This window comes from Anser anser, assembly GCF_964211835.1.
Source record: "Anser anser genome assembly, chromosome: 3".
Lineage (NCBI taxonomy): Eukaryota > Metazoa > Chordata > Aves > Anseriformes > Anatidae > Anser > Anser anser.
Genome location: NC_139722.1, coordinates 19,300,847 through 19,315,764, shown reverse-complemented (window position 1 = coordinate 19,315,764; position 14,918 = coordinate 19,300,847). Strand labels below are relative to the sequence as shown.

General features: G+C 37.6%; 1 protein-coding gene across 2 annotated transcripts in view; it reads right to left on the bottom strand.

Annotated features, from left to right (window-relative positions):
• Positions 1-406: 406 nt before the first annotated feature.
• The window catches only part of EIPR1 (EARP complex and GARP complex interacting protein 1), a 73,659-nt gene continuing 59,147 nt past the window's right edge, over positions 407-14,918 (bottom strand). Inside the window, exons 8-10 of one of the 2 annotated variants that reach the window (XM_083829555.1) lie at positions 13,835-14,002; positions 13,727-13,750; positions 407-2,662 (exon numbers count right to left, since the gene is read on the bottom strand). In XM_083829555.1, the coding sequence (XP_083685681.1) occupies positions 2,488-2,662; positions 13,727-13,750; positions 13,835-14,002 (367 nt within the window). In that variant the 3' untranslated portion in view covers positions 407-2,487. The remainder of the gene's footprint in view (positions 2,663-13,726; positions 13,751-13,834; positions 14,003-14,918) is intronic. The other variant, XM_083829556.1, reaches the window with a different exon arrangement.

Sequence of the window (14,918 nt, the reverse complement as noted above, 5' to 3'; positions counted from 1 at the left end):
TATTTAACCCTCTGAGGACCTTTCCTCTCATCTTACAGCAGCTTGCTTTCTCTAACAGCCTGAGATGGGACCTTGTCAAAAGCCTTCCCTTTCTGAAGGTCATTTTCGTGTTGCTGTGAGGGCTGTGCATGTAACTCAGATCCAGCTTTAGAGATAGCTGAAAATGATTAATACTTGACCCTTCCTGCTCTCTTGATTCTACTGTAACTCATTTCATTCGAATTTGATCTGCTACTCCTTCCCTTCCCAGTGTTCACCACCCTTTTATTCCCTGTTAGTGATACTATACGCATTTGACCGAACTAAACCAAAAGAAAGAGTATTTTTTGTTATTATTTGTTTGCAGCTAGAGCTTTTGAGCTCTTGTAAGCTCACAATATTAAAAGGAAATGCAGCTACATCAAAATTAGTCTGAAATCTGTCCCACATTTTATTACATGTTAAGATCAAACCAAATCCTACATATGGTTACGTAATTTCCTCTCACCTTCATACTACAAGCCACATATATTAAGAGACAAAAAAATTTCATTAGACCTTTATTCCTAATGTGAATAAAGTTTTAAGAGTTCTGCTGCATACTAAAGAAATACCGCAGGGCTTTTTTTGAGGGGAAAAAAAAAACACAAGAGAAGTCCACAAAAAGCTGCAGCCCAACCAAGGATTTTGATATTCAGACAACTGAAGCACTATTGATTTGGAAATATAATTTTTTCTTACAGTATACATGTGAATAACTCACGCCTAATTACAGATTGAGACAATTCCAAATAGCACAAGTTTAAAATCTTAACACAGAAAAGCAGACCATCAGAATTTCCAATGAAGCACTCACTCTGGAGCAGACAGGCATCATTTTAACACAAACACAAACAATAATACAGATGATTTAATTAAATTAATTCCCTCTTATGAATTCTTCCAAACAAGCTTTTTTAACAAGCCAGGAATAGAATTCACCTTTTATCTTTTCTGGACATTTTGGTCTACAGCAGTCAGTGATGCTCTCAAAGCGTGTTCTCATAGCAGCAGCTGTGCATACACAACAAATCACATTTGGACATATTTCGATCCAGACAGCGGATAAGGACAAGCAGAGGTGAGTAGCAGGCTGTCCCTCAACAGTAACTATAGCAACTGCAGAAAGCACAGGAAGAGGCTGGTATTGATCTTTCCATCCCATGTCCTTGCATTTCTTCTTCAGAGTGGTCTTCCACAATGCCACCACAACCAACACCATTTCACATACCCAAGTTCTCAAGACAATAGGAAATAATAGTGATGGAAAGACAACAGAATAATTACTGTTGTGTTTAGTTTAAGTACAGAAAGAAAAGGAGGCAGAATTTTCATCGTAACAGCAAGCTGGGGCTGTGGGGAGGTGTCAGTATGTTCAGGAATATTTTAATCACACCTTCCATCTATATTTCAAGTTTTTTGGGTATTCTTCTGCAGGGCAGCATCTGTCTGTTCTCAGCATTTGTGACAAGATAGTCACAATGCCTAGGTCACGTATTGTAAAGAGTAAGATATAGCAAAGGATGTTTTGTGCTTACTTGAAAGCCTGCTACATTATACTAGAGAATGGCACATAGCCAAAAGGATAAGAGAGAGAGATTACTTACAAATATTAAGGAGATTTTCCAGGTTAACAATGGTGTAGCTCCAGAGTCCCTCAATATATACTACAAAAAAACTAAGTTCTATGAACATGGTATAAAACACACTACATGAGAATATAAGAGGTTTTGGTAAAGATGGATGTTATTTCTAATAGCAATATGTGGCACAAAAGTGCATTTTATCTACAAATAACAAGATGGTACTTTGTTGATACTACTATAAAGGCAAGAAAGATACCTACTATAAGGTATGAAAAACATACTTTGATGGTTTCACTGTCATGATTAATATTTCTTCCTAGGATATGCAGAACAAGAGTAAAACTTTTAAAATACTAAATTGAATTAAGAAAACCTTTCAGATCATTCCCAACTGTGTTTTACAATAACTGAATAAGGAGACAGAATAGTTGGCAGAATGTAGTCCTTGCTAAGAACAGAAGTCTGCTTATATCAGAAAGATATGATACTATTCTTGGAGAGAAGTAGATCACTTCTAGTACATGCACCCTACATTGTCCCAGTCTTATATAGGTATAACTCCTCTGTAGTGTACTGCATCTGCATAAAGCTGAAGTAATAAAGCAGTAGTATGGAAAGGACCCGATATCTCCAGGAACTTTGCAATTCCCAATCTCAATGATTATAAAACAAACAAAAAGAGACCACTAGCTAGCACAGGCTTTTCTAATGTATGCATCATATTTTTCCAAGGCAAATACAAAAGACAAAAGTGTCTACATTAGTACAGATTTTCTTAACAATATTTACGTTTAATAAAAATCAAAGTAGATCCTGAAAAAAATAATTAAATACCTACCAGTTGTGTACATCAAAATAACAACTCCATCATAATCCAAACAAATTATAACAGTATGTGATATTTAAGAGCTCTTGGAACCCTGTTAATAACAAGTCTCCCATCATAACTTAAAGAGGCAAATAGCCATGGGTCTGCTGAGGACCATTCAACTGCATATACACTATCTTCATGTTCTTCATAGGTAGCTATTACACTGTCCTGAAGGGGCTCTTTAATCCTAAAATTAAAAAAGAAAAGAAAAACAAAAAGTAAGGATCCACGAACAGACTTCATTTTAAAGTGTCACTAACACCTAGAGCGCAAGCTCGTATTTAAGGTCTATGAATGCAATAGTGTGGTCTGAAGAAGTATCATTCTGCACCTGGTATCTGTGTGTACTTACGTTTCAGATAACACAGCACTCAAGCCAGTATAAAGATCCCATTTGTAGGGACTAAAGCATCCTTAATTCTCAACCTCAGTGTGGTTCCCTCTTAGCATCTCCACTGAGCATTTCTCTCTTCCTCTCCCTCTCATTATACTACAGGCATTTAAACATGTATTTTATCAACAAATTTTCTCTCACCGTGGTCCACCCTCTTTATTGTTAACTGAATTCTGTTAACTGAATTTATACGATTTATACCCACTCATTACGTGGGTGCAAGCAGGTAAGAAGTTTCAGTCATTAACAATGCAGTTTCTCCTGTGCTGCACTCCTGGACCCATCCAGAATAGGGGAAAGGAGATAGAGGCTAGGGGAAAGGGGAGAGAGGCATGCTTCCAAACACTTCCATTTTTCTCTCCCATTCCTTGCGTTATACCAACATCAAATCTACAATAAAACCTAGATTCTCATTTATTACTATATACTTCACCTCTCAAGTTCTCGGTCACCTACATCATCACGAGACAAAGACTGATTCTCTTTTGCATTACAAGTATTTAAAAGCAGATTCAGGCTAGTCTTTAAATTCCAAACCACCTCCAAGAGTCACTGATTGTGCTCTGATAGGGGAAAACAGCCTTTCTTTGCCCCCAACTCACAGAGCCAATCCCTCCCTTAAGAGCAACACTGCAGTACGTTATTCTGTAGCTGCAGGGTGAGTTTGCATAGGATGACCTTAGAGCTCTCTTCAGAGAATCATAGAACAGTTAAAGATCACCTACATCCACTTTAAAGATGCTCTAGTTCCAATCCCCTGCCATGGGTGGGGATGCCACCCACTAGACCAGGTTGCCCAGAGCCCCATCCAGCCTGGCTTTGAACACTTCCAGGGATGGGGCATCCTCAGCATCTCTGGGCAACCTGTTCCAGTGCCTCACCACCCTCAGGGTAAAAAATTTCCTCCCAACATCTAATCTAAATCTCCCCTCTTTTAATTTAAAACTGCTCCCCCTCATCCTATCACTATTTGCCCATGTAAAATGTCACACTACCCCCATAGAGGATTACCCATGTCTGCCTAGCAGGAATCAGCCAGCCTTTTAGAAGCATCCCCCTGCCTGCCCCAAAAAGGTAGGAGATGCAAGGTTCAGCCCTGCAGAAGGGGATTTGGGGGGGTTTGGTCAACAGTAAGCTGAACATGAGCCAGCAGTGTGCCTTCGAGGCCAGGAGGGCCAACTGTACCCTGGGGTGCATCAGGCATGGCACTGCCAGCCGATCAAGGGAAGGGATGGTCTCACTCTGCTCTGCGCTGGTGCGGCCTCACGAGTAACTGTGTACAATTTTGGGCACCACAGTATAAGAAAGATATAAAACTGTTACAGAGTGTCGAAAGGAGGGCAACAAAGATGGTGAAGGGTCTGGAGGGGAAAACACAAGAGAAGCAAATGAAGGCACTTGGATTGTTCAACCCAGCGAAGCGGAGGCTGACGGGAGGCCTCCTGGCGGCCTGCAGCTCCCTCACGAGGGGAGCGGAGGGGCAGGCGCTGAGCTCTGCTCTCTGGGGACAGCGACAGGACCCGAGGGAACGGCATGGAGCTGGGACAGGGGAGGGTCAGGCTGGGGGTTAGGGAAAGGTTCTTCACTCTCTGAGAGTGTGGTCACTGGGACAGGCTCCCCAGGGCAGTGGTCACAGCACCGAATCTGCTGGAGTTCAAGAAGCATTTGGACAACACCCTCAGACACATGGTCTGATTTTTTGGATGGTCCTTTGGGGACCCAAGAGTTGGGCTTGATGATCCTTGATGGGCCAACAGAATCACAGAATAGCTGAGGTTGGAAAGGACCTCTGGAGATCACCTAGACCAAACCCCCCCCGCCGAGCAGGATCACCAAGAGCACATTGCACAGGATGGCATCCAGGCAGGTTTTGAGATCTCCAGAGAAGGAGACTCCAAAACCTTTCTGGGCAACCTGTTCCAGTGCTCTGTCACCCTCACAGTAAAGAAATTTGTGATATTCTATGATTCAAAACAGACCTCTGTTACGGCTGCAGTCCTCCCAACAAAAAGCAGAAGACAGAGAGCCTCGTGAACATCACTCAATCATTTAAACAGATACCGCTGCTACAGAAATGAAATGTTGTTATTAGCAGTCTTTGCCCTTTACTGCTTCTCTCTGAAAGCACGCGTTCCTACAATCACAAAGCGCACACAGCATTACACCTGAATTGCTTGCAGGATATCACTGGCCCACCTAGCCAGCCTAAACAGCTGTGAATCTCACATCACGATTAAAATTCAATTGAATTTAATGAATAAACCAAAAGCAGTCTGATAGCTTCAGATATTTAGTTTCAAGGACTAGTATCATTTACTTGTGTTTAAGGCCAACTAACAAAAAGGGTCATAGCACAAACAACATACAGCCTCTGGTTAATTGCAGAGAGCAGAATTGTTTTGCAGTTCTCCAGAATACGCACTTTGCTACAAACCATCTAACAGCAGAGAGCTAATAAACATGCATATACAGACACTTCATCTCCTGCAACATGTTTTTCTAACTTCCTGTTAACTGACATGCCTGGTTAAGTGAAAGTTGGTCATGTCCCCAGACAGCAATGTGCTTCATGCAGTGCTCACCCACTTATCCAGAACTCCATTATTCTGAAGGTTTCAAATGTCTCTCTGGAAAAGCAGGGGAGTAATGCATGGTGCACATTGCTGTCAGGGGACATGACCGACTTTCAGTTAACCAGGAGTCGCAGTTAACCAAAGGTTGGATAAACAAGGACAAATAAGCCTCTAACTTACACTATTCTCTGTATGCTCCAAGTTGTTTCACTGTTTCATTTAAATAATACAGTTCATCTAATTTAATTTACAGAATTCAAAGGGGAATAATGAGTGCTCAAAAAAGAAAACCCTAGTACTAGATGAACTACTGCTTGGTATTTCCATTTATAACTACAATTTTTAACTATCTTATTGTTGTTTATATACTTCCATACTCAAGAAGAAAATTTCTTTTCTTCCACGAAAAGAAATTTTCACGTGATTCTTCAGGTCACATGAGTTTGTTTTTCAGTGTATTCTTGTTGTCATTATTTTTAAATAGGTTAGCTCTATAACAACATTTTTATAGACTACTTGTACATAAGATTGGCATAATCTTGAAACCCGGAATATCTGATTGATAATCTGAGAAAATCCTTATGAAAGTGATCCATTGGGGTAAAAGAGCTAGATACTACAGAAGACATATAGATGGAAAAAAAAAATCTCAGAATGACATGTATCTCAGGAACAACGCAAAAGATCTGAAAAACTGTCCACGGACATTCTTTACAAACACTATGAATGAAAAAAATAAAGCTCTTAAACTATGCAATCGGTAATTAACCCAAAAGGATTCTGTAAAGGGGAATAAAGAACAGAATATTTTGTGTATCTGAAAGATTATCCAAAACCAGAAGGAAAACAAGGCTTGTGTTTGTTTCCACCCCCCCCCCCCAGAGATCGATCACTTTACCCCACACTCAGAGACACCCAAGAAAACACCACAGAATCATCTGCATTGTGGCTATGTGAGCACTTTTTTGGTAGTCCAAGACTAGGCTGAATATACAATTTCCGACTCTGCATAAACGTAGGAGACTTAAAAGTTATTTGAGTCCCAGGGCTAAAATTATTTACTTTTGATGATTTTTTTTTTTTTTACACAGGTTTTATAATTTTTAAAAAATCTATTAAGGAATCAGCTCAGACTTTACTAATCTCCTGAATATTAAATACAATTTGGTGAATGCAATATATATGCTTAGCAGCTATGACATTGACATTTATTTAACCACAGTAATAAGTACTTTTTAAAATATATTTATAAACAAGAATCTGATAAAAATCTGAAAAAATATATTGGCCACAGGAAATACCAGTGAAACGCATACAAAACAACTTATCTTAGCACATTAGTTTTCTAATCAGGTATTTTAATTACCTTCGTTTTTAACCAGTTGCTACAATTTTATTTCTCCTTAATGTACAGCAATTTCAGAGTGTAACACAATAGAACTGAGTGTATTTTTTCTAATATTCTATTTTATGTAGCAATAATTAAAAATACTAATACTATTCTGTCATGTGATTTATTCTCATCTCAGAAACCTTCTATTCTTTAAGTACCGACTCTTAATGAAAATTCACAGGTTATTTGCCTTCTTGGTCTATATGCATAACACCAGAGACAGAAGAGGAGGGCATTCAAATTGGACTGGTTATCAGGATAAAAAGAGCGGATCTTTGGCATATTTTGGAACACGATGGGTCGTTCAATTTCTTCCCAGTTAGAGAAGTTCAGAAACAGGAAGATTACCTGTACAGGGGAGAATATAAAGTAAACTTTCCTCCATACTACTTTAATATGTATAACTCAGGTTGTTGTCAAAACAGAGATTTCTGTTTTTACATAAAACTTGCTGGTTATAGGTGTGAAAATGCAGTCATGCTATAGCTAGATAAGTGTACTGAAGGTGTAGGTGGCTTGGCCTATTGATTCCTAGATAGAGAAGTCTGACTAGAACTTTATTTGATGAGTGTCCTTGGTAATCACTTGTTACACCTGGCAAGCTTGGTATACTAATTTTCTTCCTTGTCCAAAAAATCTCCCTGCCCCTTAAAAAATTCCTTGAGTTTCAGGTTTTCCCGTAGTAAAGATATTTTTTTTTCCTCTGGGCAGATCTAAGTACCATTTTCTTTTATACATATATATATATATATATATACACACACACACATATATATGTGTGTTTGTGTGTGTTCTTGCACTGCGTCAATTGACAAGGCACCAAACACTTATGCCATCAAGTATTCGTACTAAGAAATGTGTAATCTCTACCTACATCCTGCATAGATTTAAGACCTATGCTAGACAGAGCTGAAACTGGACTGCTTTCTCTTTGTAGTCTTATTCGTATTGCACGACCCCTACCAGCTTCTCCTACAAAAGGAGAAGAGCTTTCATTTTACTAGATAACATTGAGGTTAATTGTATTACTGACTTGAGAGAGAAGCCTGTTAAGCTTTGGATAATTGTTTTCATGTAGAGAGCTGTTATTTCCAATTACTGCTCATGCTAACAACCACTTAAGTTTGCAGTGCTAGAGATTGTTTTGTCACCACAGTGTTTAATAAAATATGTTTTTCAGAGTCACCAAAAATCATTAAATTCCTTATCACAGTCAAAGTTAAATCCTCTTTAATATAAAATTTCTGTGAAACAGATGTGATTCAACAGAGCGGCAACACGTACTGCAGCCTCCAAATGAATCCTGAAGACTAAATGCACATCATTGGACTCTAAAACAAGCCCAGCAGATGCCCTTTTCCCTTTAACTGCAGGGAAGAACTTTGCAACTGTAAGAGTGTTTCTGGTAAGCTCAGACAACACACTAGCTCATTTTTTACCCTGTTAAGGAAGACAGAATTCAAGGCTTTTTATATTGGAATGCAATTTCTATGTATATTAATTAGCCATTCATTCTATTGTAAGCCTTATTTTCTTACACAAAACACAGCCTTCTGGACTGCGTGTACATGAAAAAACATTAAAAACAATAAATGCTTATTTTTAATATATTGGGTTGCATAGTTGCCCTACTATGAAATGTAAATTGAGAGTATATCTGCTGATGAAAATTAAAGAAAGAAATAGTAGAGTTTTTTTTCTTTTTTTTTTTTTTTTTTGAATTCAAAATAATCTAGGAGCTGGAAATTGCTGCTGCACTAGATTTGGCCCAGCTTCCTTATGCATCCTACCAAGTAAAGTGCCAAAGACTGGCATTCCCCAGAACAGCAAGTGTTTAAGCTGTTTTAATTTTTTTTTTTGTTAGTCCTATAGCATGATCCTACTCTAGAAATTCTAGAATAGAATCTATAAATTCTAGATTTGAGTCATAAATATCACAAGCAAATTATCATCACTGTTAACACTATCGGCAACTCTATGAAAACATCCCAAATGCCATCCTTATGACTGTTTGACAAACATTTTTCAGAACAGTAATAATGACAAAGTTTGCTCTCCTGAATTCACAGATGTGTATACAAAAGTGTTAGGGTAGATCACATAGTCTATATGTATTATGGTGAAATTATATGGTTTACTACTCAAAATGCCCCAAACCACCAATTCTATCACAACAGTAGAAGCCACCACCTCCTTTAGATGAAATTTTGAACAAAATCTCTCTCCACAGAGAGACCAGACACCATTTGCTCTCTGCCGCATTGCAGTGGCTGAAGGTGTTCCTGTACTTAAAATCTCATTAAAACTTCACTATTCCAATGAGTTACTCTCTGCCAGGAGAGTATATACCAGCCTCTCAACTTTAAAGGCAAAATGGCGAGAAGTCCTCATGCTAGATTTAGCTCTCTTCATAAATATATATATTATTATTATTATTGACAATATGGCTAACATTTATAGTGAAAAAGATAGTAACATAACACTTTTGGGAAAACGCTAATAAATCTATTTCCTAATGTGAATTTCTGGTATGATCTTAATTGGATAACTAATAAAAGGATAAGCTTTGAACCTAACTTGCGAAAACATAGTATAAGGGAGAAGGCAGCCCATGATTGATCAGTAAAGATGGCCACTAAACTGCAGAAACTTGGTAGTTTTTGTTGTTCTATTAAAAACGGCAGAGTAAAATTAGAATGAATGTCAGACGCATTTAATTAAACTGAATATAGACTCTTTCATTAACAAAAATTTTGGATGACCAAACAGGAAATAAAGGATATAAGACAGTCACCACCTCCCTTTGGAGGAAGATAGTTCTTAGTACTCTGCAGATGTCTAGAAGGGAACTGACAGACATCTTAAGAAACTCTAGAATTAAGGCAAGCTCATTGTTGCAATGCCAGACTGCAAAACCATTAAAGGGAGGCTGAGGAGAAGCCAGCCTCAATCACACCCACAGAGGCTGAACGACCCCATGCTTCAGATGTTTTGTTCAGAACATGCTTCAAAAGACACTCCCCTGCATTCCTACCCAAGGTTCACACACTAGCTTTGTTTTGGGGATAAAAGCAAAATGCACCCCAAATCCTTACTTCATCTGTGCTATTTTTGTTTTGTACGCTTCTTTCCACATCTAGGTTAACATGCTAGAAATTAAGCCAGAAGTACAGTATTTCATTCTTTCTTCCTATGCTAGCTTTTTGCCATATTTGAAAAGTGCATTAAATTATCCAGATCATGAAATTGACCAGAATACACCATAGCACTCCTCTAGCCACATGTCTATGCCTCCTCCCTCTGGAAACCTTGGTTCTCTTTTTAAGAGTACCTGTTTTTGGCAGAGTGCTGAAGCTTTGCCTGATTCAGTGCAAGGACAAAACACTGTTGGCACATTCATCCTAGATACAAAAGGCAGTGTATGCACAGCTAGCATGTTTTGGAACAATCAAAAAGTCAGTGGGAGGAGAGAAAACTCAAGAATACGGCTGATGGCAAAAGACAATTCTAAAGAGAAGAATCAGAAGACTCCAAAGATGATTCAGAAGGCAGCACAGGTCCCTAAGCTGCAAACAGACAGGGGCTGAAAGCATACCCAGGGGAAGTATCATCTCCTTTTCCTGTTTTTTTTTTGTTTCCTCTTGGCCACGATTAGAGACATGATACAGGCTAGGGAGACCTTTGATATGATGCAGTGAGGATGTTCTTCCGTTTTTATGACTGATGAGAGAAGCAGCAACAGTAGCAGCAGAAAAAGCAGGAAGGAGACCACAAACTAATTGCTCTGATCAGAATCAGCAGTTGAGAGGAAATCAAGGTCACTCGATTGTGATCAGTGACAGAACCTCATGCAATGTCCTAGTTTTACTGCATCTGTAAGTGTGCTCTGGTCTCCAAGATGGGAACACATACATTCTCAAGGTGGTGACACATACATGGACAAGCACCCAAAGGAGAAACCTCAAAGAGCAATTCCTTGATAAGAATAGATAACAGCAACTTTGTGTGCGCTGCCTATTCATTCCTCAGTAAACTTATGTTCCTCTCTTAAAAAGAGAAATATATTTTTAAGTTTTGATCCTTAAAAAGTAGGCATTTACTACAGAAAAGCTAGGAAAAATAAATGAGTGGTACACTCGTGTAATTCTACGGGGTTGCACAATGCAAGGTTAAACTGTTACTTGCTTTTGTCTCCAGCCAAGAAATACATTAACACATAGAAAGTTTACTCCAAAATATCTTAATATGTTAAAAATTAACTTGAGTTTTTAAGAACTCAGAAGTCTTAGCTGTTTAGAATTGTATTACAAATCAGTATATTTAAAATGCATGGATTTTTGCTAAGAAAAAAACACCTTTGAAGATACAACTGGTATATACTCTTCATTTGTACACTTTTATATTTAACCCAAGGAGTATATTACAAGTTATTTTAGTCACAATGCAAAAAATAGCCTATGAAGAAACAGCCTTCTCCCTTCATTCGCTTAAAAGAAGGTTGAAATGTCAAGTGGAAAGTTGGTTGCTCAGTCTCAAGTTGACCGACTGGAGATACTAGTTGTACAGATGCTTCCTCTTCCTGGTGTATTTCATGATACACTTGAGAATATATATATATATGTATGTATGTATATATGTGTATATATATATTTAAGATTTCTGTGCTATTTAATAGGAATAGAATGAATAGATGTTCTCCTAACAGGGTAAAAATGAACCTGGTAAGGATATAACAACTTCTTGAAAGAAACACCTTCCTACTCCCCAAAACCTCCAAGCACAACCCAAACCTGTTTTACAGAAGACTCTGTACCCATAGAATGGTACAATAGGCTCTTCAAAAAGGTCTCCAGGTGGGAAAAAGGTACTAAAGCCTAAATATTTGGCAGTAGTCATTGACTAACAAGAAGTATTCCCAACAGCTGTTATGCCCTGTTTCATTACTGCACTCAGAGCTAAACAGACATTCATCTGGCAACAGTTCAAGGCTGGTGAGTACCTTGCAAACATCCTCCCAGCTCAACTCATAACAAGGAGAGAAAGCAGAAAGACAAAACTCTTACAGTACCAAGTGAATGTTACAAAGGCTATTGTGCTTTCACAGGTTTTATAGAGAACAGGCTAGCAGCTGAAAAGCACATATTTAAAATTCTTTATAAATGAAGAATTATTTAGTCATTATTGATGGTACTCTTGCAGCCTCTGGGAAAAGGTGAGGGCTCTGCATCATCACTATACAAGTCATTTATGATGTGGTTTACATCCATCTCATAGAAAAGATGCTGTACTTTGTCGTATTTTGCATATTACTGGTTTCAAAAATTCCTGTTCTAGAAACAACACCTGTATTTTAATGAGGCAAACAACAATGCCTACAAGCAACACAAATTCAGAACAACTCTGGATAACCTACTATACGCCATCTGTCAAGAACACTATTTACATGCGGTGTTTTTTATATCAATGCAAATCCATCATATACACATAAGATTCTGTAACCTTTCTCGCTTCCACTAATGCTATTTATATTCCATTCAGAACAAAATGAATTTAAATCCCAAGCCAATGGTAAGCCACCATATTTGTAGTCCTGTACTATAGTCACATTCTAGACAGTAAGTATGTACTGTTGATGTGAGCAACTTCGTATGCACCTGAATTGATACCTTTATTCTCAAGGTACTTATATTACCAACTGATTCTAGAGACATTTAGCATTTATTAAATTATCCATTCCTATATATGAGATAGCTTATTTAATAAAGTTTCCAGTTTTTCTTTATATGAAGCCAAAATGTCAAAACTAGTTGGAGCAAAATGATGTCTTTATTAACAAAAGGTGCCAGAGCAACCTTAAAAGTGCAACTACAGACATAATCTAAACTTCGAACTTTAACTGAAACACCTGAAGAACACAGCTGAGTAACTGAGGGATCCTTTTGCAACTTCCTTATTCCTCATCCCATCTGACCGTTCCTCGTTTAAAGAAATGCTTCAGGAGTTAATCTGCCTATTTCATTGCAAACACTTTTACATATTAAAATAAATCAGCCAACTTAAAACAATTGCTCAGTGCAAGCAGTGAGAACATATATATGCACAGTTGCAAAGAACAGAAGAATACAGACTAAAGCCAGTTGGCCTCAAAATATTTTACATGAGTTTCAGTACCATTACCCTTGTTTTGCAAAGTAAGAGTCTGCTGAAGATCACCATGTGCGCTGGTTGTAAAATTAGAAAGCGTCATTCCATGCTAGATCTACAGAGCTCCCTCTATACACATATATATTCATACAGAAGAGGAAAACTAACATATATTGCACAATGAAAAGATTGATATGATTTTTGCATTTCAGTTAACTCTTTACACAAAAAAAGCCCCACTCTCCAAAATACACATGCAAAATATGTGACTCCCCACACACCCAAGTGGAAAAGTGTTTACAAATGTTTGCAATAGCATGCATTATTCTCTACCAACAGAACTGAAAACAAGTTTTTCTTTTGCTTGATGGAGGTCTATAAAATACTGGTTTCTAGAGCAGTCAAGATTCTTTCATTAAGCATGAAACTTACAAGAACTAATGTATTTGTACCTCCATTTCTCTGACTGTATGGAAGATCACCACTAGACTTGTTTCCTAACATATACACAAGAAAAAAAAAAGGCAGATTTTCAACTCTCATTTAACACAGATTATTATATATGCTTTACTTGATCCAGAACTCCCTTAAGATGATTTTTTCACTCATCCAACTGACTTTAGGACTGGTTCTTAGTAACACCATCCCCCTTTCTACCGGTGAAAATACCGTGATTGTGCCAATTCAGTTTAAAGAATGGATTGCACCCAAGGCTGAGAAAAGAAGAACGAAGTAGGAACTACTTACCTGAAAGGCCTGTATACAAAAATCCTAGTCAGCAAAGAATAGCATGTTAACCATTACAATGAAAAGACAAACTACAAACATCTGCATAAAACCCAGGAAACTTCATACTTCTCTTCTTGATGCTGGTCCTCTTGATCACTCAGTTCATCATCATCTACCATATGCCCAAATGGTTCAGAAGAAATTGATACCATATTAGACAGTATAACTCTGCTATCACTGCTTCCTGTAAGGATCAGCTGATCATGAGAATGATTGTATCTGACATTCCAGACCCTAAAAAAAACAAAGAACAACATACTATTCTTGACAGGTTGAGAGTATCAACGTTGCTTAGAAGACTTCGTTTTTAAAAACAGAATTAAAAATTGATCTTTGATTTGAGTGAGGTAAGTATGCATAGAAGTGAAATGCCTCATTCCAAAGACTACTTTTTGCCTTGTTCATTTGGCTTTTAAGCTTCCATGTCATTCATTTTCTATGTTTATCTTTAAAATTCAACAAATACATTTTGAGAAAAAAATCCAAAACCCAAAAGATACCATTCAGTGATATAATTCCTTGAAGGTACTTGCCAGTTCACTGTTTAATAAGTCAGAAAAATATTTAAGTTCTAAAAATAAAAACCTCCCCAAAGCAAAATACAGATTAGAAGTGATCTTTTAAATAGAAATCTCAAACATTCTAACAGTGAAATTTAAAATAGACCCTAAAACAAAAGAAGGATTATATTTTTCTTCAACTTCGACATTATACATATCAACTTAATACTAAATGTCTTAGGGTTCTTGTTTTATTATTTTCCTTTTAATCTTCTTGGAGAAAAAAAAAAAACATATATGCTGTTTCTGTTAATTCACATCTTCATTCCCGCCAAAGCAGCTTCAGGGTCCAGATTTATTTTGCAAGAATTACTCCAACTGAACTTTTATAAAATATGAATTGTTCATCTTGTCTTAACCATAGAAGTCAACAAGTGTCAGACAAGATTCTCTCTTTGCTCCAGCCACAGGCCAGAGCAGTAGACAGAAGTTCTAAATACTACCTCAGAGGTTTTCTGTTTTGTTTTGTTGTTTGTTTTAAATCACTTGCTCTGGCTTAAGGGATGCAAAGAGCATAAAAAAGTGAGGCTGCATTATTGCACATCTACCACTCTGCATTGGAAGGATAGATAGATAGATGGCAGCTGCTG